Source organism: Podarcis muralis, chromosome 13, assembly GCF_964188315.1.
Source record: "Podarcis muralis chromosome 13, rPodMur119.hap1.1, whole genome shotgun sequence".
Lineage (NCBI taxonomy): Eukaryota > Metazoa > Chordata > Lepidosauria > Squamata > Lacertidae > Podarcis > Podarcis muralis.
The window spans coordinates 27,688,602-27,713,731 of NC_135667.1; the positions used below are offsets into that span (position 1 = coordinate 27,688,602).

Genomic DNA, 25,130 nt, shown 5'->3' on the forward strand with positions numbered 1-25,130 from the left:
AAAACCACAGAAACCATCCTAAAATGTAGAACCTAGGCATCTCTTCCTCCTCCTACTACTACTAAGTAATTTATAATGAGTGACAGTTTTATCAAAGGGGGAATGGTAAATGTATTAAGCATCAAATTAGCTAACTACGTGCCTAGCTAACTTGGTCAATGTAGAGGGACTCTTTGTACCCTTACTTCTATTAAAAAAACCTGATATTAACTGGAAAGCTAATACTATGGATAGAAGATATGATGACTCTTGCAACAAATGAACAAGTGGCTTTTAGTTGCAGATTGTATATGCATAAATATAATGATATTGGAATGCATTTATAAAAATTATAATGACCTGTTAATAATTGTATAGCCATTAGAATAATACCATTGCTTATATACCTTTATATCATATTGTATTACAGTTTTGAGCATCTTTTTCTCCCCCCCCCTTGATTTGTCCACTGAAGTTTTTCAATAAAATATCAATATAAAAAGTAGCTGTATGCAAAGCAATGTGCCTGGAGAAATGTAGCCCACTGTATTGTTTATTTGTGGCTCTCACTTCCTCCATCTACCTCTCTGTGTCTATGCTGTAGGTCAAAGGGGTACTCTTAATTCAGTTAAAAGAGAAAGACTGGAACAAGGAATAGGTGTAAATGTACTGTGTAAGTCGGATTAAAACTCAACTTCATTTGACCCAAACTATTAACATTGCCAATCTTATACGTCACTTACACTGACCAAACTCTTAATCCAATAAATACTGAGTATCTGCTGCCAGTGGCATCTATTAGATTGGCATAACATCTTGTTTTGTGCCAAAATATACCCCGGTACAACTCGTGACAGTGTACAAACATGGGCTGTTGAAGGGGAAGAGCCAGACAGATTAACCCAGGCTCCCTCAGACTCACTCACAGCAGCAGCATAAAGAGTAGTTTATATATTTTATATATGCTGAACTCAAATCAAGAACGAAAACCGCTGTCCCCCATAACCTTCCCGCACTCCACCTCCACAATCACTACAAAGCACAGCTTAGCTAACTCTGCAGCCAAGCAGAGCATAGCAGTAACAAAACACAAACCCCAAACAGAGACCCCATAGGTCAAATAATTGGCTACCCAGCACCTGTTGTTGTCCTGAGGCAGACAGGACTCTTTGTCCCTGCTTTATGATCCAGGTGGGCTGTGGTCCTTCAGTACAGTCCTTCTGTTTGATCTAATCTGCCCCTTTCTGGAAATAACATGGGCAAGTTATGTGTATCCCACCACTCTCTGCAAACAAAATCATTCTCTCAATGGAGCAATCAGGGTGCATTGACTAGGTCACACAGGCGGCTGATTTGTATCTGTTACCTCCTACTAGCAATAAGAGAGGGTTTTGTTTGGTTATTAACGCAAAATACATTTAGTACACATTTCTTGTGCACCAGAAATGAACTGCAAAATCCATAGAATTTTTCCATGCAAAAGCTCCTAGGTTTCCATGAAATACTACTATTAAGAGACCTTTATAAAACTAGTCCATTTCCAGCCAATATAAACACATACTGAATTATGCCAAACCAGTCTTGGTTTATCTAGCTCAGTACTGTGCACACTGATTGCCAGTGGTTTTTCCAAGACGTCAAGAAGGGGTCTTTCCTAGCCCTACCTGCAGATGCGAGGGACTGAACCTGGGAGCCGTCCGTGTGCAAAGTCACTGATCTATGGCCACTCCCCATTTAAAATGTTCATACGAAAGCTTCTCTTTACATAGCTCATCTCTAATATCTTGACTACTTGCTGATGACATACACATTCCACCAGATCCGTCTTTTATAATTTTTTAAAAAGCACTGCTCCTCTCACCTTCAGTTTCTACATCTTTCTTGGCATAAAAGCTGCTGAGCAGTGCTCAAAACTCCCCAACTGCAACCACGGGGGAGATTTCCAGGTGTCAGATTGGTGACTGACATCTCCATCGAGCCAGGCAACTCGCACACAGCAAAAGATGCATGCCTTAGTGCTTCTGTGCTGCTGCAAGGCAGCAAACTTTGCTCTGTGCTTCCGCGTGGGCTGCAATCCTAGGCATACTTTCGAGGAGGAGGAGGAGGAGTTTGGATTTGATATCCTGCTTTATCACTACCCTAAGGAGCCTCAAAGTGGCTAACAATCTCCTTTCCCTTCCTCCCCCACAACAAACACTCTGTGAGGTGAGTGAGGCTGAGAGACTTCAGAGAAGGTCACCCAGCAGCTGCATGAGCGTAAGAAAGCCCCTCTGGACACGGAGGGACTTACTTCCAAGTGAACACGCCTAAGGAGAAAGGGGGGGGGGGGAGAGTGCATTTGCCCTTGTGCCTACATAACCAAGCTTGCCCAGCTCCACACTGTCGGCATCTCAGAAAGGCCAAGCTGGCCTGGCCATCCCGCCCCAAGGAGTGTCTCCCGTGTTGTATCAGTTCATGTATTTGGGTGTGGGGGGAGATTACTGTAATTGGTAAATTGGGCAACTGAATTGTTAAATATATTAACAATGACAATATACACAATTCATTTTTTGCTTTCCAATCTTGGGGGTGGGGTGGGGGTGGGGGAATACCGCCTAGACATTTCATTGTGGAGACCGTAACCTAGGTTTAAGGAGCCATTTGGTGAATGGCTTACTTATCTGAGTTTCTAACACTGCTCATACTATGTACAGTGGTACTTTTGTTCTCAAACGTAATCCATTCTGGAAATCTGTTCGACTTCCAAAACATTCGAAAACCAAGGTGCGGCTACTGATTGGCACAGGCGCCCCGGAAACAATAACCGACAGCCACATCGGACGTTTTGCTTCCGAAAAACGTTTAAAAACCAGAACACTTACTTCCAGGTTTTTAGCGCCCGGGAGCTGAAAAGTTTGAGTACCACAGCGTTTGAGAACCAAGGTTCCACTGTAATGCCTAACACTGCTTGTGCGAAATAAGTGACTCTGCTGGGGTGAGAGAGGAACCAACATGTTAACTGACTGGAAAGACTCACTCAATATTAATTATTGATGATGATGATGATGAACTAGTCGCTTACTAGAGAAGTCTAAGCAACTTACAGTTAAGAGCCCCAAAGGCACAGTGCAAAATAAAAAGCCAAGCATTCCAGTAAAAACATTTCAACAAAAGAACTACCAAAACAAAAACAAAAATTTCAACAGGAAGAATTCAATTAAATAGGCCATCAGCCAACCTAGCAACACTCGATCTAATACCTGTGAGGGATGTATGGAGTGTTAGGAAAGGAGTAGTACCTCTGGTAGGAGATATATCATGCTCCTTCTGGGGTAGTTTGTGCTGACATGCAGAGGGCTGGGAGGCCAACTGGCTAGCCCCAGCTGGGCCATCTCCTTCCAGTCGTCCCGCTGCGAAGACCATCGGCCTCTGCTCAGATGTAAATCAGCGACCCGGGCTTCAAAGCCAGGCACACTATTAGCAGATCAAACTGCGCACACAGAATAGGCATGAAGCTTGTGGAAGCATACTACAACTACAGATTTATAAATCATAAATCAGGACAAAGAAACATGTCGTCTCTCTCTCTCTTCGTCTTTGAACTAGAAAAGCAAAAGCAATACACACAACGGAAGTTCCCAGCAAGCTGTGCTGGAATGTAAACAGACATGTGACATGCAAAAGTTCCACATGTCTGCTCCTTAAGGTGGAATGGAAATTCTCAACAGTTTGTTCACCTTTGGTCTCCACCCTGCACTCTGCTCTCACCTGTGACTTCCAGATGCTATCACCATGCGACAGCAGTCATACCCTGAGAACAGCTTCAACTGGTCAGCTAAACCAAGTGAGGGTAGCCAATGTGTCTCAAACTCCTTGATGAGTGAGGGACTTCCCCTGCATGCAAAGACAGACATCTGGTGGATTGAGCAGATGAGACCAACAGTGGGCCCAAGAGTCAAGAAGGTGATTTCTGCATGTGCTGTAGAAGGAAGTGAGGCACATGGGGTTCATCAATCTGGAAAGACAAGTCTTGTGCAGTATCTTTGGAAGATGAAAAGGCTAAGGAGTAAACCCTACACAAATCCGGAGTGCAGTCCCTAAGATAGTTGGATGGTGCCTTGTACACCTCCTTCAGGCAACACCTGCAGCCACGCTGGCACCAAATGTATCACTCTGCTTTCCTTTAGATCACATAAGCGAGGCAGCCCAGGACCTCCATACACACTGCCCAGGCTTGTGTCCCAGGGAGGTCACTTCACCGCTCCTAACACACGGTTGGACTTCACCGCTGCAGGTGCACTCCAGTCTCTTGAGACAGATGGATGCCAACAGCAAAATAGCTGGAAAACAATGTATCTTTTTGGCACCAGGCTAAAAACTAACAGTAACACCAGACAGACATCACTGGGAAGAGCATTCCACAAACGGGGCCACAACTAAAAAGGCTCAATTCCCCAGCTGTTACGCTCCAAACAGAAAAGGATCTCAGACAAAAACCAAAGGGTACAGGCAGCTCTATATTAGGAGATGTGCTCCAAAAGATATGGGGAGTTTTAACTCTCCCAATACCCTACAACGGATTATTATTATTTTGCTAACAATGAACCACTGATTGGTACTGATCTTGGGCATAACCAAGGAATTTGCTTCTACATCATTGTTCGGGGTAAGTTAGTTAGACGTCTAGTTAAGCTCTCAGGAAGATGTGCCACTGCTCCCCTATCCAAATTTAGAAAATCTAAATGTTATTTATAGAAACAACATTTTATGGACACATATAACAGACAGCGTATGTGCTGAAAGATGGGACTTGATAACATGTCCTGAAATGGATTCCGAGAAACCTTTCTGCAAAGCTGTCTCCTAAAATGAAATAAAATTTAAAAAATCAGCAACTCAACTACACTACAGTCACTTAAAATTCCCTCAAGAGCTCAAGTCCCTTAAGGGCACAATAAAGGCAAATGTTTTATTCCAAGTATTTTGAAAATCACACTTCAATCTCCAATTTGAAGTAATACTAAGATATTATTTAGTACTTAGTGGAAGATGATATACAAAGTACCTTTGGAGGACTAACAAAGCTCATTCTTGGCCATTCAGAAGAAATGGATTTGCAGTATCTTTTAACTTACAACATCTGTGCCATAACTACAAGAAGCGTGTGGTTTTTTTCAGCTGGAGCTCATCGGAACTCAGTTCCAGCACCTCTCAGTGTGGGTGCCATTGGCATTACAGTGGTACCTCAGGTTAAATACTTAATTTGTTCCGGAGGTCCGTACTTAACCTGAAACTGTTCTTAACCTGAAGCACCACTTTAGCTAATGGGTCCTCCTGCTGCTGCCGTGCCGCCGGAGCACGATTTATGTTCTCATCCTGAAGCAAAGTTCTTGACCTGAAGCACTATTTCTGGGTTAGCGGAGTCTGTAACCTGAAGCATATTAACCTGAAGCGTATGTAACCCGAGGTACCACTGTATAAGAGAACATGGGAGGCGTTCGTGGTGAGTTCCGTCACCTCTATTTCTAGCTGGCTGCAAGAGATAGAGCTGCAACATAAACCTCTACTATTGCCTCTTTCAGTTACTATTTGCATGCAAAGTTCTACTGCAGCATATTAAACCACTAGATAATTTCAGGGGTGTAAAAACAATCACCACCGGCACTTAAAAAACACCCAAGTCAGGAAATAGGTACTGGGATTGCTGCAAAAGGGAAGAAGCAGAATTTCCCTCCTGTCTCCTGGAAAAATCTCATTGGCTCTATAATTTTGCAGGCTTTGTGATTTTTTAATCCCTGGTAATCCAAGTATGCACCATTTGTGGCTATGATAACCACAGGACATGTCAGAAGCACTACATGAAATGAATGCTAAAGGGGCACAAACTTAAAAAAACAAAAAGGACTAACAAAGGGAACAACCCACTCAAAGTCAAGGGTTGCAACTCCCATTGTTTTCAGTGAGAGAGGATTAAGCACCTGATTAGGCCTCTCACTTAAATAAACTTTGTTTTGATATTAAATTTGGCAGGGTTATGCCTTCAATATCTTAGTGTCACAGCATCAGCATATTTAGCAAAAATGAGTAATTCTATCTCTGTCATGTTTAGTCATATTTCAGTGCTTTATTACCCAAACCGTGCCAAATTTCTATCCAGCTTTTTGAGACCTTATAATTAAACTAGCTCAGGGTTCTCAATCAGTGTTAGAAACTGGGATAGAAAGGCTAGGAGCCAAATGGCTTCTGGGGCCTGGGTTGTGGGCGCCAAAACAGAATGTCTAATCGCCACGGCGGGGTGTGTGGGTGTCAGCAACACATTTTATTTATTATTTTGATAAGCATGAACTAATATGCAATTTGCATAAATGACACATTGTTAATATCACATTTTTTGCAGAAACTGTTAATACATATTTAATTTGGTGTTTACAATAAAAATGTTGGTACCGTACTTCAGTTTTCAAAACACTCATTATTGTTAAATGCCTTAAAAATATTGTCTGGCCTTAATATATACTTCAAGGCTTCAAAGCACATACATTTCAGTAATCCTTGACTGTCAGCCAGGTGTTAAAAAATGGCACCGACTTTTTGAGGTGCTCACAAATGCCGAATCTTTAGGTGCAAAATGTGCCAGGTGCCCTGCTAATTTTGAACCCTGTTCTCAAGAACCTTCATCTTCACTAAGTCTTTAAGGTTCCACTGATTTCCCCAAAGACATGATTTCATCTTGCCCAAGAGTTACTTGTCTGTCTTTAAAAAAAAGTTTTCCCTCTGAAGCCATCACTGTGGTCAACATCACACCTGACCAAATGCCATACCCCAGAAAGAAGCCCCTTTTTACATCTTGAAGTTCATTCTTGCCTGGCTATACAATATAGCATGTTTTCTAAAGTTATCCTGCTCTCACTAAGGAGAGAGACACAAGGAGTATCTCGGTATTTACCCAGAATACAAGATTATGCGCAAAGTGGCAGACAGACATTTGGGGGGGCGGGGCGGGGGGAGTGGTCTGAATGCATACCCCCTGAGAATGCAACAAGTGCAACATTCACCACTCCTTAGATATGTGAATTTAAACCCACCATTCGTCACCTTTCAAAGGGGGGGGGGGAGAGAGAGAAACATCTCTACAAACCAAATAGCAAATTCAATACCACAGCTGAGCTAGTACATCAAAGACCTAACTGCTGGAGAAGGGAATAAGAGATGCATTGTAAAGAATGAGCCAAAAGATGAGAAGAAATAAATCACTCAGCATGTCATGATTAAGATTCCTCGATGTCAGAAGTAGGCAACTTGCTCAGCCTTAAGAGATATATTCAGACTCTTCTGGTGAGTAGGATATGCTAAAATTCACCTTCAGTTTGCATGTTTTTATTGCAGGCAGTTAAAGTGGTTTGCTACATTTCCTTTAAAAGGAGTAAGAGGAATCTAATTTTTATTCCCATTCCAAATCCCATTGTCCCTTCCCACACACCTAGTGTATATGGAAGAGCAGGGTAACTCTTCAACTTCCTAGAACTTGGCACACAATGGCAATTTGGGATGTTGTTTCCAGACGTTTCGTCATTTTAATTTCAATGGTCTACCCCAGGGGTCTGCAACCTTTAAGACAAAAAGAGCCACTTGGACCCGTTTCTGAAGAAAAAAAACTGGGAGCCGCAAAACTCGTCATTATAAAAATAATTTTTTTGTCACTTTTTTTTAATTATTTCTTTGTTTGACCCCTCAGAATTACTACTCCTCATAGAAATAAACGTTAAATTAACAAGTTACCTTTGTGTGTGTGTGTGTTCTTCACTCCCCTTCAAAACAGTGACCAGCGTACATGCCCCCTTTCAATGCAGTGACCAGCGTACATGCCCCTTACAATGTAGCGGGCGGGCGGGAAGGTGATGTCGGGACGGTGCGTGACTAACGCACGCACCGCCCCCATGCGACGTCACAGCCAGTACAGCTCCCGCCACAGTGGGGAGTGTCGGGGCGCACAATGCGCCTCCTCCCCTCGCTAGTATCCGCCCCGGAGCCACGGCAAAGGTGTAAAAGAGCCACATGCGGCTCCGGAGCCGCGGGTTGCAGACCCCTGGTCTACCCATTGAATAGAACTTGGTGAGATACAACCCAGAGTATTTGGACTAGCAAAGCAGGACTGTCTTAAATCAACCATTATAAGCTTTAACTGACTAGAGTTTGTGCTGCCTAGCAAGTCAAATATTGCTGTTATTGCTACAGCACATTTCAGTGCACAAAGTGCATCACAATCCTCAAGTGAGTCTCGTGACAATCTTTTGAAACAGGCAAGGGCATGAGACTCACCCAAGGCTAGCAAGCATGATTCCTTGGTCACACTCTACCCTCCAGAGGCTGCTGGACTAGTTTCCAGATTTCATGACCACTGGCTATACAAGGCTGGGCCTGATGGGAGCTGGAGCCCAGCACCATCTGGAGGGCCCAAAACTGGCCATCCTTGGCCAGCCTACATCAAGACTGAACACCTGTGTCCATGTCACAACAGGCGCTTCAATTTATTGAAACCAACACCTTCTATCTTTAACTTTATTGATGTATTCTAGAATACAAGTCTCAATTGATAATAATTTTTAATAATTTTCAATTACAATCCAATAATAGCCTCATTATAACAATAGCATTTTATAATACAATTATTAATGCCAATCATTCAAATACAAAATTATACAATTTAGATAAGGTGCTAGAATTGATGGTTAGATGGTTTATAATATTCTGCTACCAAAACAAGTCTTGTATCACACTGCAGATGTTTCTACAGGTAACTCTTTCAGAATGGGAGATAAACAGCTATCAGACCGTATCCATTCATAACCAAAAAAAAATTCAAACAGTAAAAAAAGTCATTGATGCATGTTAAACCTCGACTCCCCTCCCCCTCTTTTTGAGGTTCCTTAAATTTACTCTCTTTTCCCTTTATATTTATACCTTTTCTCATCTATTTCATATAAGTTTTAGCAACTGCACATTTTTACAACAATCCCGCTAATGTCTTAATTTGTTTACAATTTGTTTGTAAATGTTCAATAAAAGTTTCCCATTCCCTATTAAAATAGTTTGTTGTCTTAGTTTCTTATTCTTCCGGTAAGATTTGTCATTTCTGCATAGTCCATTAATATCTGTATCCATTCTTGTCTTGTCGGGCCTTCTTTCCATCTTTGGGCAAATGCGATTCTTGCAGCCGTGGTTGCATACATAAATTTCTGTATTGTTTAGGTACCGCTGATCCCTTATTTTCGAAAAGAAAAGCTTCTGGTTGTTTTTAAAAAAACAAATGTTATCTTAAACATCTTTTAAATTCATTATATATCATTTCCCAGTAGGCTTTAGCTTTATTGCAAGACCACCATTTATCTACGAATAGTATACCAAGCTATAATTGACCTCAGAAGGAACTACAGCAATACACCTTATTTCTATTGTTTTATTTAATCATGTGAACCACTGTGATATATAAAGAATTCTAAATAAAATAAACCAAAATATCCTCAAAATAAAAGTCTACTCTTACTCTTTGATCCATTACCATTTGCCTTACCCAATTAAGAATTGTGCACACCCTGATTTAAAGATTCAGTTGATTAATCTACCAATTAAAGCTTGCATGGCTACTAAAAACCTTGGCAATACAGATCTCATTAGGGATAGCACACAGGGGCAAACCACATCGTTTCCAAAATAGCATCAGATCAGTCAAGCTGAAAACAGGCCAGTAACGGAATGCTACTATAATGAGAATCCAACCATCTTAAGTCAATCTGCCTCCACAAAACTACCAATAGCTACCACAGCCAATGAGAAACAGCAAATGTCTCTAGGCAACAAGGGCGGGGGATCCAGAAATCCTTGTGCTGGAGGGTAGAGAAGAGACTATGTGAGTCTGAAGCATTGTGACCTCTCCCCTATGGATTCCTAGGAAGAGGCAAGGAAAAAGCCACCTATATCCAATAGGTTATGAAATGCAAATGCCAAGCGAACAAAGAAAGGTAGCAGCAAGCAAAGATAGCAGTCAATGGGCATTGCTGGAAAGGGCGGTGCTACTTTATTTTGGCTAATTACTATATATTAATGCTACAGTTACAGCACATTACTATCTAGGCCTAATAATGTGTGGCTAGCAATTCCTACCAAGACTGAAAGCTGCCTTGGCTAGAAAAGCTGCCAACTGAGCAAACACACAATGCTACAACAGGGTCACACTATCGAAAGGAACTGAAATGCTATTTCGGAGCTTGAGGCAGAAAGACAAAAGGGCACTAACATTCCAGAATATCCAGTTATTAATTCTACTGCCCTATTAATTTTACACACTAAAGAGGCTTACAGTGGTACCTTGGTTTACGAACTTAATCCATTCCGGAAGTCCGTTCTTAAACCAAGGCGTGCTTTCCCATAGCAGCTGGGGACTCAATTTACAAATGGAACACACTCAACATGTTCTGCTTCCAAGGCAAAGTTCCCAAACCAAAACACCTACTTCCGGGTTTGCAGCGTTCTTAATCCAAGCTGTTCAGAAACTAAGCTGTTCTTAAACCAAGGTACCACAGTATTTCCTTTACCTGTAAACAGAAGCAGGTGCGCTTCTCCAAGGTACAGATCGAGACTGCATCTCTCTGAAGGCAGTTGACCCCACTACACCAAAATATAAACCCCTTCCCTCAAAAGGCTCTGTGGCCCAAAGAAGTGAAAATATGAATCTATGACCAAAGAACAGTTAAGACTTTATCTCAAGTGCAAGGTCAAAACGACAAATTTCACATACCAAATGAACTTACATTAATTTCATCATACCCCAAATGGTCTGTCACTTGCTTCTAGTAGTCCGGGGTGGAGGGAGAGTGGTAAACCTTGGAGCCAAAACATTATAATTGGAAAGGTACTAAGCATTTTTATCCCATGTTTGCTTTTAACCAACTAGCAGCATGAATATGGCCTCTGATGATTTTCGGAGATCGAACTAAAATCTCACAAAGCAGAATCCACACAACACAGTACTTTTTCTTTTTTCATGAAACAACAGTAGGGCATCCGCAGCAGAAAGCATTTGGACTGCTATGAAAAGTAATTGATCACTTGTGGATAATGGGGGGAGGGGAGAAGAAAGCATGGATGTCTGATACAGAGGTGCCTTATAAGAGCTACAGTGAAGTCGTAGGTTACCACAATGAGGTTACATGAGGCTATGCATGCAGGCAACAATTGTGGGCATCCCCAGCGACGACTGGGAAACACTCCTCTGAAACCCTGGTGAGCCACTGCCAATTGGTGCAGACAATACTGAGCTAAACGGACCACTGATCCGATTCCATATAAGGCAGCTTCACATGTCCACACAACAAGTTCATGGTTGTCTGCCAGACATATAGACGATTATGGCAGCAGGCGTAGGCTCAGCCACGCTCAGCAGAAAATCTGCAGACCGTGCATGACACCATTGTATCACATTGGCTTTGTGAGCAGTTACAGCAAGAGCCCAATGGTAAGGTCAAGGCTTTTTAGCTTCGATCAGATTCATGCCCCTTCTCGTCTCCCTGCAGCAAATGCCACCTCCCAGCAGGAAAGACAGCACTGGGACAATGAATGCTATGATTTCACAGAATTTGCTGCAAAAATGTAAGAACAAAAACACTGCCCCAAGTACTGAACTGAACAATATCCAAAACACACAGAGGTTTGTCAGATGCCATCCATGCTATAAAGACACTGACCCAGCAGCTGAATTTGGCCTATACTTCTCACGGCCCCACATAAATAAGATCTTATTTTTGCCGAATATGAAATCTACCCTGCACCCATTCCTCAGTCTTCAACTCAAGTCAGTCTTTCGTTACAAATTAAGTATCTGCCCCTCTGAAAAATGTCTGCCTGTGCAACAAGCCCCTAGGCCTGGAGCTACAGCAGGGGTCAGCAAACTTTTTCAGCACGGGGCCGGTCCACTGTCCCTCAGACCTTGTGGGGGGCCGGGCTATATTGGGGGGGGGGGGGATGAACAAATTCTTATGCCCCACAAATAACCCAGGGATGCATTTGAAATAATAGGATACATTCTACTCATGTAAAAACACGCTGATTCCTGGAATATCCGTGGGCCGGATTTAGAAGGCAATTGGGCCGGATCTGGCCCCCAGGCCTTAGTTTGCCTACCCATGGGCTACAGGAATGCCAGTTGCAATCCACTGGTTGACCACTCAAATCATGTGTGCATGATCAGCACAGGAGTTAAGTTGTCAATTTTGCTTTTTATTCTCATCCCCTGCTCTCCTTCTTTCTTTTGCATCCCTGCATTCATGAGCGCCTAGGCATGGGGAGAAGAGTTCTGGTCCCAGCCACACAGCCCAGGGCAATGCTGTTTTAAGAGCAGACAGTTGGGCTATTTTCTTTCCAGCCAGCCTCAGCGCAGACACTGCTCTGCATGCTGGGGAAGCCTCTGCTCTCCAGCTTCACTACACAACACAACACCATCATTACGCTCTTCATAACGGAGGCCACAGCTGCCAGAGCAGCCTCCCGCCTCCCCATCTCTTTGCATTTTCTGAATTCCTTCAACAATGCAATTAAGTCTGTCTGTCTATATGTGCAAGAGTTATGTTATACATGTGACTTGGAACATTTGGTCTTCTTTATGTTAACTTATCTACACTGCCCACACTTCGTAGTTCTTGATTTATACTGATGACACAGTTGTACTGTGTTTATGTTAGGTTAATATGTAGCCTCACATCGTAAGTGGGTGGCATTGTGAGACAACAGGGGACTTGTAAACATGTGCAACGGCTGCGCACGCATGAGGCCAGCCTTTCCTGTGAGCGCAGACTCTGATGTACCTGGTCCTGCATCTTGAGCCACCATTTTGTGACTGGCTCCATTCTCCCACAATGCCACTTCCTTGTAAACCCTGGATCTCTAGCTAATTAAAAAGAGAGAGCAGGACCCACAAGGCTGTAGTCTGATCACCCCTACCAGACAAGACTTAATCCATTGTAAGACCCTGATATAGTCTGTATTATCTTGATAATCAGAAGACCTGGGGCAGATTTTCTGTGTTGCGTAGGGAAGAGACACGTGCACAAGCAAGGCTAGCTCCTGGAGACACTGTAACTTTCAATGAATGGCCAGACAGCAACACCCCCAATTTAATTTATCACAAGGCGCTGATAAGATGAAGGCACAGCCTTTTCCAATCCACAGCTCTAGTATTATTTCATTCACAAAATAATTAAGGCATTGTCTCCAGCCGATCCAGGGCAATGATAAGCACTGACCCAGGACGGAAGGATTTTAACTAGCACATTATTTGTGAGAGCTTTGGACCAGCTCAGGGGTAAATACCAGACAGCAATGTCTACATAGGAATTCCTATTAAATAGAGGGGGGACCCCAAATGAAAGCAGACACAAAGAAAAGGGCACAATATGCTGCTCAGTTGCATTTTACTGCTCCTTTAACCAGTTGTTACCACTTCACAGCCATTACTTTCAACACCTAAAGCCCTGCCTACCCCATTTCCTTCCACGCCTTCTCCAATTCCAGAGACACCTCTTGCTTTCAGCAAGATCCCCCACACCCTACTTACCCCCTCCCTCCCTCCCCTTCCCCATCTCCAGTGCAAGACATAATAGATCTTTGATCCTATCTCTTGCTATTTGTTTATCAAACAAGCTGTAGATCCCTGGTTGCAAAAGGAATTCCCACATCTCACAAGGCATTCATGCATCAATATTCCCCCAAGTTGCCAGAGAAAAGGTCTCGGTTTTCACAAAACAGGGCTGGAATGATTTTAAATTTGTACCAAGAGAAAGCCTGGACTCAGACAGCAGGGACAACTTCACACCAACAACCTCTGTCTTGCCCTGAAGGAGCTATTTCTAGAGACCACCTTTGCTGTTCCAGCAGGCAGAGGCATGGTCCTATCTCTGAACAAAACTATAAGCAATATTTCACAATGTATGTTGTGAAAGACCAGGGAGCTGGAGTAGATGGGAGCAAGTAGAGAAAAAAGAATTTAGCGCTTCCTGCCTTTGGTAAAAGGCAGATGAGTGATGGTGGCTGGAGTTCTTGGTGGCCTTAATCCCTATTGTGGAGTTAAAGATGAGGAGGTGATGCTATCCCTTCCAGTCAAGCATAATTAATTGAGTTTATATCAGATACCATCACTCTCACACCTAATCTTCCTACTGCAAAAACAAAAAGTATTGTGGCACCTTTGAAACTGACCAATTTATGATGGCATAAACTTTCCTACTGCTTCTGACTTAACTTTGAAAAGAACAAAAACCTCTGTTTTATCCCTATCTGGTTATTTTTTGTTGCTGGTCCTTCCTTACTTGGAAGTAAATACACCTGTTGCTACTCACAGTGGTACATGGTGCTGTTCGGTGTCTGCTTTGGTCAGTTCCTCCTCTTCAATATCAGACTCCCCACCCGAGCTGCTGTCCGTCACGTCGGAGTCAAACGCCTGCTCGCAGGACCGCAGGTTAGCCATCCCGCTGGCGGTAAACCTCTCCAGTTCTTCTGAGATGGAGTCACTTTTTAGGAAGCTGCTCAGGCCCTCTGAGGTACTCGTCTCGCTGGCAGCTTTCCTCAAGGCAGCTTCCGCCTTGCGGGTCAGCATCAGCTGACTTCTGTGTCTCAGGGAGTCCAAAGCCGGCAGCTTGCTCAGAGTCTTCTCCAAGAAGCCGCCCAGCTGCTGCTGGATGTGCCGCTCCACTTGCTTCGCCTGCACCACCTGCAAGCGCTTCTGCAGCCTGCGAGCCCGGTTCTCAATGTCCGCCTGCCGCCGCAGGAGCACCCTCGTCCTCGTATCTGAATCTAGGGTGCTGAAGGAATTGCTCGGCAGGGAGATCTTCTGCTCTTCTGGTTTGCTGCTCCCCAGATTGGAGCAAGCAGGCACACCAGATAATGGCAAAAGCCTGTTCTCTCCACCCCCTTCAAGCCCATGCTGCTGCTCCGGGGAACTGTGGCTCCGCTTACTTGCAGTGCCATTATTGCTAAGGGGAGCAGTATGCTCTGCATCAAGGCTTCTGTGTGGAAGAGTGCAGTTGGTCAAACCAGATTTCAGGTCCCCCAAATCCGACCCCCCAGGGCTACTAGAATCAACATCCTGGAGGGTCGCAGCAGGAGGAACACGCTTCCCGCCGTTGAGCGAAGCAGAGTTTTCATGATCGGAGCTGTTGCTCTTAGCCAACTTTTTAGCCAAGCCATTGACGGGCGCTTGCGGCAGAGGAGTTGGGCTACTAGTACTCATGGTTTTTAGGTTTTCCAAGGACAGCTCCAACACAGGTTGCCTCCCCAAGAGGTCACTAGTTTTCAAGAAGGACTGAGACAACAGAGAGTGAGACTTCAGGACTGTCTGTTTGTTAAAGACCCCTTGCAGCTTCAGAGACTCCTTCGGAGGAACCGAAGTCACATCGGAGCAGAGGTAAGACGTCACCAGGGGCTGCAGCTTTCCCAGCTCCTCCTTCGCAGAGTTATTTCGGAAGTCTAGGCTCGGATCCTCGGCTTTCCTCTTGGTGCCGTTGGTGGCGACAAGGATGTTGTTGGCGTTGCCGTTGTTTTCGGCACTGCCAGGAGACAGGGCGGAGGACGGGGGAGCCAGTTTGAACCGGATGTGGTGAGCTTCAGCTGCTGCGTCAGTGAGAGCGGGCGCCATAGTAGCCATTCAGCACAGAGAGACGGGAAGTCCAGCCTCTCCCGTTGCAGAGGCCAGCTCTGCTGTTTCCAACTGCCTCGCCAGAGGGCAGCCTAGAAAGAAAGCAGGGAGAGAAAGAGAGAGGAGGGAAAGTGTTAGAAGCACAGAAACCAGTGCAGCTTCAGCATCAAGTCAATTACTGTGCATAATGCTTATTTTTTTTGGCTAAAGCACAATCATGGCGCAAGAACGTATTTTCTCCAACCCCAGCAGGTCACACCTCAGGTTCCACTGAAAGGGTATGCAAAGTACCATGCGCAGAAGTAGCAAGACCTCATGGTGTGGCAGACATAGTGAGCAAAAAGATCAGCAGTGTGATAAGCAGGAACAAAGAAAGGGACAACCAGCTACTGGATAAATGCAGTAAGAATGGGTAGCCAATAGGCTGGGGGAAATACAAATGGAGAGGCAGGCTGTGGAGTAAGGAGGGGGGCAAAATATAGTGTGACACCACGAGAGAGCCCTGCAATGCAGGCAAGACTCAAAGCTGATACTGCTACTACAGGAATGTGGTGATAAGCAGAGAGCCAAAGGTAAACCCAACCACAAAACCAGTCCAGGGATATATATTTTTCTTTCACCCAGTGAATCAGAACCAACCCCACACCTAAAGCCTTTCAGTTGTCTTGACCCTGAATCAAATCATAGAACACCAAAAGCAGTTGTATTTTGGGGGTGGAGGGCGGAATTCGTTCAGTTATCAGAAGCTCAAGCCAATTCCTTTAAAGGTCTCTTCCCTGGCTGCAAGCAAAGCATCTGTACTGCCCATCTCCTACGTTTAGCTTGATCTAATTACATACTATTATTTATTGATATCCTGCCTTTCCCAGCAAGGAGCTGCAGGCACAATATATACTGTTCTCTCCCTTCTCCCAGGTAATGACCTAGTCCAAGGTCATATAATGAGCTTAACAGGTGAGTGGGGGTTTGAACTCAGGTCTTCTCGAGTTAGTTTGACACGCTACCCACCACTGCTTCATTCTACTTAGATGCAGGGTAAGAAAGAGACATTCCAATTAAACCTTTGAGTTGTTTTGGAATTTTTGGAAGTCTTGTGTTCCAAAAGTATGAACTTAGTGAAGCTGTTCCTCTGCTCCCCCAGCCAAAATTAGAGTGTCTGGTTAGTTCAGATCATGGCTTGAGATGCCACTCAGAATCTGAAAATTCCATGAAATGAATCATCACACACATGGCCTTGCTAGATAAGATCAAGGTCCTTCAAATCCAGCATCCTATTTTCCAGTGGCCAACCAAATGCTGACGAGAGGATCATAGATCATAAGAGTTGGAAGGGACCCTGAGAGTCAACCCCAGCAGTGCAGTGTTCAACCCCAGCAGTGCAGGAATATGCAGCTGTCCCATACAGGGATTGAACTTGTAACCTTAGCATTATCAGCACGACGCTCTAACCAACTGAGCTATCCAGCAAGAGGAAGACAACTATTCCATTTTGTCCCAATTATCTCATATCAGAGGTTGACTCCCACTGAAAGAGAAGGTTCAATTTAATTATTAGGGCCTTTGATAAGACTTGATCTGCTATGAAACAGAATCTACTATCAATCAATATAATTAAGTGTCCTCAAGTTCTAGTATTGATCAACCATTTTTAATCCAAACTGCTTTTACCAATCTATCTATAATTCTATAAATCTCTATCACTGCCTTTCCGAGGAGGAGAGGCTGAAGAGTTATTAGGGATTTTCATTAAGGGGGAGGAAAGCAAGAAGAGGATATGACAGAACACAAAAGAGAACCTGTGGCCCTCCAGATGTTGGACCATAATTCCCATCATTCCTGATTACTGGCCATATGTCTAGGGGCTGATGGCAGTTGTAATGTAGTCCAATTTCGGGAGGACCAGTTTCCCCAACCCTGCTCATCAAAGTCCCTTTAGTGTGTCCCTCCCTTTTGATAAAGAAGCCCTAAAAACTCTTTAACCTTTCTTCATGGGAAAGTGCTCCAAGCCCTTGATCATTTTAATTGCCTCCCTCTCCCTTTTTCAGCTCTTTGTTTAGATGGGATGACAGTACTATGCACAGTATTCTAAAGATAGTTCTGCCAGATTTAAATAATGGCATTATACTTGGTTCTTCTCTACTGGGAGACACAAAGCAGGTTTTAAAGTTGCTTGTTCCGTTTCTATTATGAAAGTGGATGTAGAAAAGAGCAGCATCAATCCTGCTTTCGTTGCAAACAGTTAGATAACACAGGTGGCCCCAGATCCACATTTTTAGGTATGTTAAGATGCAACCAACCAGCTCAGCAACATTCAAGATGAGCATCACAACAGCAACGTGTGCAAAAGGTTGCTTCCATACACTTACTAGATCAGGGGTCAACATTTAGGACTTACTTTGTTCTCTCAAGCGGACAACTGTGGACTGACAAGATATAGCACACCACATGGAAACAGCATGTGGGGTGGGGTGTTTTTATCATTTCCCAAGCTAAGTACTTGTCATTACATTCATTCATCTGCTTGGGAGGTTAACATTACTTAAAACAACAATTTGCACCACTTTTTATATTTGTTTCACAAACACTCCCAGTACACATTTTTCAGGTAATCCGTTCTGGAATGGAAAAAGGCACTGGGTACAAACTTTTATAGAAGGCCCATCATGGCTTAGCAGCAATGCCAAATCTTTTCTATTATTGTTGGAATAATTGATGGGGAAGGACGTTGTCCTCAGTACAAAGTCAGACTGAAATCCAGTCCATTCTAGACACCCCTTGTTCCTTGGGAGCTACAACAAGGCCTACAATGTGTAGTAAGGCCTGTGGATCTAACAGCTGATTACAGAGATGCCTGGCATAATAAGCACCTCTCCTGGAAAACACCAGCAGCAGCAGCCTGGTACCTGTAGCACACACTTTCATTCAACCAATCTTCACCCTAAAGCACATCTCAAAGGTTTTATACATCTGTAACAAAAACCACTTACTATCACCAAAGATCCCTCATCAACAACTGAAATACTTGCAACTATGAAGTCATAGGGACAGGGGGAGGCTCATTAAGATTACAACTTACCAAATCATTAAACGCTGTATGCGTGCTTGTTTCAACAGGCTAACACAGTCAATAAAGGACAGGCATTTTATTTACTTTAAAAGCTTACATCCTTCTTTCCAGAACGGAACTCAAGGTGGGTAACAAAGCGGAAAATTCCATGCAGTATTTAAAAATCAACCTTAAACCCTATTCCTTGCAACCATCATAAAACCACAATATTTTATAAACTAACAACAGGAGTCAAAATAAGGAACAGGATTGAAAAATAAACCATGGGGAGGAATTTCAACCAAAAGCCTTTTTGAATAGCCATGTTTTTGGCAACCTCCTGACAGATTGCATCAGGCATAGGGCATTCCACAGGGCAGGTGCCACTATGGAGAAAGTCCCACATCCCACAAACATGATAGCAAAGCAAAAGGCAAGGCCGATGGGAGTGGGATGGAGCGGAGGACAGTGTGTGTATGTAAAAACCAGAAACTAAGTTTATTGGAACAGGACCTGAGACCAGGATTCAAATCCCCACTCGGCCATGAAGCTCACTGGGTGACCTTGGGCCACTCACCGGCTCTCAACCTAACCTAACAGGGTTATTGTGCAGATTAACTGAGACAAGGGAGAACCATGCTTGCCACTCTGAGCTCCTTGGAGAAAAAGGTTGGATATAAATATAATAAAAAGATAGAAGATTATGAATAAAAGTTGAAATTTGATCTCTTAATAGTGGCATGGTGTTACATTAATTCTGAGGCTATAAAATGCTTCCATAAGAAATTAAATCACAAATGTGTTAAATGCCTGCTTGTTTAGCAATGGCACAAAAATTGAAATCTACCAACAAGCCTGTAGTTTGGTACTGGGCTTACAAAATTTGGGATTTATTACTAATGGATTAATTAAAGTAACAAGTAAGGCCTCAACATGAGAGAGAGGGAAATCTATTATTTTTTTTTTTATGACTGGGGCACTGGTATTCAAATGTTAGGTGATTTAACTGAAACAATTATATGCTGTATTTTTTGTATTTTTCTTTGAAATATTAATTTAACAAAATAATAACATGTAAACATCTGTGTTCATACAAACTGCCTCTGAAGAGTCACTTCCTACTGTTATACAAATACAAATTGTGCAATCATAGGGTGTGGGTGGGTGTAAGCAAGTCCCACTGTCTTCAATGGGACTTACTCCTAGGTAAGTAGGTATATAGGACTGCACCCAATATATGGACATCTGTACCGAAGAAGCACTGTGCTTAACTGTGGCAAGCTGAGCTGAAATAAAGGCTGAACATTTTGATATTTATTTCAACACTTTTAAACACTTTTAAACAGGGGCAGAAAAGCTAGGCAGGCAGCAATTTCATTTGACAGCAATATTTCCCTTCTTCAACACAAGAGGAATTACCGAATGAGAATAATGAGGGTCAAATCCCACACGAGGGTCATATCCGTCAATAATACTTGTGTTACATTACAGTGTGTATGTCTGTACTCTCAAGGAAATGTAGTATTAAGAACTTGCGCATTCATCCTGGTCTACATCTGATTCCAAATATGTTTATTAACACCAAAACATACACTTATCCAGTCACTTGTATTAAACATGCACATTTTTTGTATACCAGTATGAATTCCAGCAAGTATGTGTCTTTTTTTTGGGGGGGGGGCTGCATTTTCGTTCTGGAGATGGTTAGTTGTTTAATTTGCATTATCCATTCACTAGCAAGATAAGCGTAGCATGTTCAGTTGCAGAAGCAGGGGTGGCAAACTTGGTGCCTGTCTGATGTTGCAATACCCGCAGCCAGAATGGCCAATAGCCGGGGATTATCGGAATTGCAGCCAAGCATTTGGGCGGGAGTTGGGTGGGGAAGAACAGCTAGTTCCCCAACCCTGGGCTCAAGGGCAGAATCTTTCGTTGTTCAAGCAAAGGCAACATATTACTTTTACTTCCTCCTGCCCACACTTCCCTCCTTCCAGAGTTCAACCTCCTCTTTTTTCTCTCTGCAGCCTCCTCGGGCAACATTACCTGCTCTGGGGACTGTAAGTCATCGCTTTAATCTTGCACCGAACTGCCTAACTGAGATCTCTTCCTGGATGACTCATCAAAAGTTCAAACTCTAATATGGCTTGTCACTCTCTCCTTTGTGGGGGTGGGGGCAGAGGGACACCTGATGCCAAAATCTGCCAGTGCCAAACATTTCCTGCTTGTCCATCTGCAAAACGGGAAACTTCATAGCAGTAGAGTGTGCAGGGGCAGCCAGTGTCATGTCCTGCAGTTGTTTAAGGACGATTCAACTACCACCCTCCTGGCTAACTGATGCTCATGGGCGTTGCTATCCAGCACCACATTGGCCACCCCTAGCACAGTGGATCAAGGATAAAAAGGTGAAGGTAAAGGACCCCTGACAGTTAAGTCCAGTTGCAGACGACTCTGGGGTTGCGGCGCTCATCTCGCTTTACAGGCCGAGGGAGCCGGCATTTCTCCGCAGACAGTTTTTCCGGGTCATGTGGCCAGCATGACTAAGCCGCTTCTGGCGCAACAGAACACCGAAACCAAAGTAGCGCACAGAAACACCGTTTACCTTCCCGTTGGAGCGGTACCTATTTATCTACTTGCACTTTTTGGCGTGCTTTAGAACTGCTAGGTTGGCAGGAGCAGGGACCGAGCAACGGGAGCTCACCCCGTCGTGGGGATTCGAACCGCAGACCTTCCGATCAGCAAGCCCAAGAGGCTCAATGGTTTAAACCACAGCGCCACCCGTGTCCCAGCCGGATCCAGGATACCTGGACTCAAATCCCCACCTCTGCCATGAAGCTAAAGTTTGGGCCAGGCCCTCACTCTTTGAACTCAACCAATGCTGTGAGGATAAAGCTGGGGTGGCCATGAAGCCACTCCTGTGCTCCTCGGAAGCAGTGTTCGAAATTAGCCAGGCGCCAGGCACATTTTGCACCTGACTAGTGGCCACTTGCAACCAAGTGAAGATACCTGGGTGCCAGGATGGCGCCTGACATCTCCACCATGTGGTGGGGCATGCCTGGGGATCATTGGACCTTGACTGTTTTCACACACTAATACCCCATCCTATAGAATCTGCACAATCAGAATGAATTTCAGGAACCAAAATGCTTTTTTCTGTGCAGCCTGAGCATTAAGAAAAAGAGGTAGGAATCGGCCAATACACGCGGACTGTCCCTGGATCAAGTGACTTTTCTTATTTAAGTTCTCAAAGCTCTTAACCTAGCTCAAGGTTGTCATCTGAACTAGCTGGATGTTTAACTGAGAATCAATCACAGTCAGTGAATGCCTGTGAAAACAAGACTTTGCCCCAAAATGGCAACTAGGCATTCAGTTTTGGCAACTGCAACCTTGGTTTAAGAAGCTATTTGGCACCTGGCTTACATACAGGGTGGATTTGATTTAAATCAAATTGATTTAAATCATGATTTAAATCACTAGTCAGTAAGACTTGATTTAAATCACTAGTCGGTAAGACTAAATCATTTTTTTTTACAGAAAGACTCATTCTTGCTGATTTAATATTTACAACCAGATGAAGGTTTCATTTCTGGAATAATAAATTTTCAGAGTAGTTTTTAAAGTTTATCAAAAATTACTGATTTGGTTATACTATTAGAAAGACATAGACAGATAATTATGAAATAATTGTGAGGTTTAATAAGTTAACTGTTTATATTTGGACAACTTTTCTGCTGTACTTTATTGGAAGGAGAAAATTAATCATTTCTTTAATAACAATTTAAACAGTTTATATAACTAAAACAATAACATTATAGCATATGTATTCATGTTTGTTAACTGGTCTGCTTAAACAATTTTCAAAAAAAAAAACTTAGACTGAGTTTTAGTACACGTGAAAAACTTAAACAAATCCTTATTTCCTGATGAATGGTCTTTGGACTACAGTTGTACCTCAGGATAAGAACTTAATTCATTCTGGAGGTCCATTCTTAAGCTGAAACTGTTCTTAACCTGAAGCACCACTTTAGCTAATGAAGCCTCCCGCTGCCGTGCGATTTCTGTTCTCATCCTGGAACAAAGTTCTTAAATAGAAAACTATCTTTAGAAATATTTTTCCTCCCAAAGCATTATTTTAAAAATCCCATTTAAATTTTTAAAAATCTGATTTAAAAATTAATTAATTAATTAATCACTGATTTTTATCTACCCTGCTTACATATCCGAGTTTCTAACACTGCTCAGAAGAAATCGGGAATAAATGTATCCCGGCATTCACACATTCAGTTTCACCGAAGCGGAACTAGAGTCCCCTCCCTAGTGGTGTTTACACAGACTGCCCTGCGTTCAATATAGATCAATTAATTCAGGTCAGCCCCGACAAAAGTTTTCATGCCTAGAAGCATGCCTACTCTCCTTTTTGCCAGCCAGGCAGCACAAGATCACTTCCGAGTATTCAGTTGCAGGAAGAGGGGGAAGGAGAGGCAAAAAAAACAACAACGCACAATACAGGGCTAGACTGCTTCCAAAGAAAATGGCAGAGTGCAAACTACGCAAAAAAACACACAACCCAACTTATTTATCTCGTGTGATTAGGAATACTTAATTTATAATTTTAAATGTACACTAAAACCAAGTGCTTAACACATTTTGTAACAGGGTATGTGCTGCAGAAGTACTGCTCAGGACTTCAAAGCAGAGGTTTTAAAAGAACAGCTGGTGCCATTACAGTAGCCCAGAAAGAAGACCACCACACTGCTCTGGAGATGCCAAAGGAATGAAGCTTGCACTTCAAAACATTGGAATGACACAAACAGGCAAAAGCAATACGTGGAAATTGTCTGATGCGTTCGTTCTGGAGACACAAAAGATCCCTTGTATGCAACCCTCCATCCTTCTGGTTGAGTATCATCGACACTGGCTGGCACTGCCCCCTCCTGTGTTTCAAACAATTCTTCCTCCACCCTACCTGAAGATTGCGGCAGCCGATGGCGAACTTTTGCATGTAAAGCTGAGCTACAGCCCTCCCCCCATTAAAGGAATGGCTCCTCTTTCACCTGGTACACAAAACAGTCTGTGAAGTGAACGCAAGACGTTTTGCACACAAAGCAAGACTGGCGCCTCAAGACCAGCAAGCTGGCCACAATTGGCATTTATGCTTTCTGAGTGCCCAAACTGATTAATGCGGGAATGATCTCAGGAAACGTATGACTCCCTGTAAAGTAGGTGTAGCCAGTATCCTTATACTAGCAGAGGTTAGTAGCAGAGTGGCAGGTTGCTTAAGACTACCTAGTGCAGGGATGTCCAACCAGTAGATCGTGATCTACTGGTAGATCCCCAGCTGATCCTGGTAGATCGCGAGATCCTTATTGTGTACAAAAAGTTACAGGGAAAAAGCTAAAAAACTGTGCAATCCCCCCCCCCACGCACGCTCCTCCTCCCTCCAATGGGTAGATCACTGCCGGATTTTTTATATTGGGAGTAGATCACAGTCTCTTGGGAATTGGACATGCCCGACCTAGTGAATTAAAGGAGATATTTGAACCAGGAATTTCCGAGCTCATACTGTAAGCCACAACACTACACGAGATCTGAAGCTTTCCAGTTGCTCTGTACCACTTTCAGGAAGAATGTGCAAGACGCTTTCAACAGCCAAAAAAGGATCCCAAGAGATCAAGGATAAATTAGGCAAAGAATTCACCGAGCATTCTGACACCTGTCAAAAAATGCAAGCCTTCTTTGCGAACACCAAGACTAAAGAGACAAAGGCCTGGTTCGCATGTCACAACTGTATTTAAAAGCAACTATGGTTGAATGCAACTATGCTGTGTGCTGCTGCATGCCCCATTACCAGGAAACAAGCCAGTGTGGCATGTTGCAACATCTGAACCCCAACTCACTGATTGCTTGTCTCCAAACAAACCACAAGCAGTAGCCAAGGTTCGCTCTTGGGATTATTATTTGTGATTTGTTTAGAGAGAAACAAACCATGGAGTTTCGGTTCAGACAGCAAGCAACAGCAGCCAACAGAGAAGCGACTAATGTGGGCCCTTTTAAGCAGTGTGCTGGTTCACATTAAACCATAGTTTGTTTCTAATGTGAAATGCAAATTGAGCTAACTAACATGAATACTGGATGGATGTGTTATTTTCACTTTGAATTTTATTCATGTGCTACCTTCAAGCATCAAGTCCTCTGCTTCAGTAGCATCAGTGCATACAGGTATACTGCAATTATACTCTCATACCCACTTCCAACCGCCACATAGCTAACCCATAACAGTGCATTTGAAAGCACACTCTATTCCACCGCCAGCACAGAAGCAGCACGTCCAAATCCTAAAACTGTCCACATTATACTTTTTCACAATGGCCCTCCTTGGATACAGAGAGTGCTTGCTGGAGAAACATGAACTCCACTGTAGCAATGTCAGTTTCAGCCAGATTACCCACA

At 43.4% G+C, this 25,130-nt stretch overlaps 1 protein-coding gene across 5 annotated transcripts in view; it reads right to left on the reverse strand.

Moving 5' to 3' along the window:
* The window catches only part of KANSL1 (KAT8 regulatory NSL complex subunit 1), a 137,716-nt gene that overhangs the window by 87,642 nt on the left and 24,944 nt on the right, over nt 1-25,130 (reverse strand). For all 5 annotated transcript variants that reach the window (XM_028703109.2, XM_028703111.2, XM_077917252.1 and 2 more), the window contains exon 2: nt 14,346-15,732. In XM_028703109.2, the coding sequence (XP_028558942.2) occupies nt 14,346-15,649 (1,304 nt within the window). In that variant the 5' untranslated portion in view covers nt 15,650-15,732. The remainder of the gene's footprint in view (nt 1-14,345; nt 15,733-25,130) is intronic.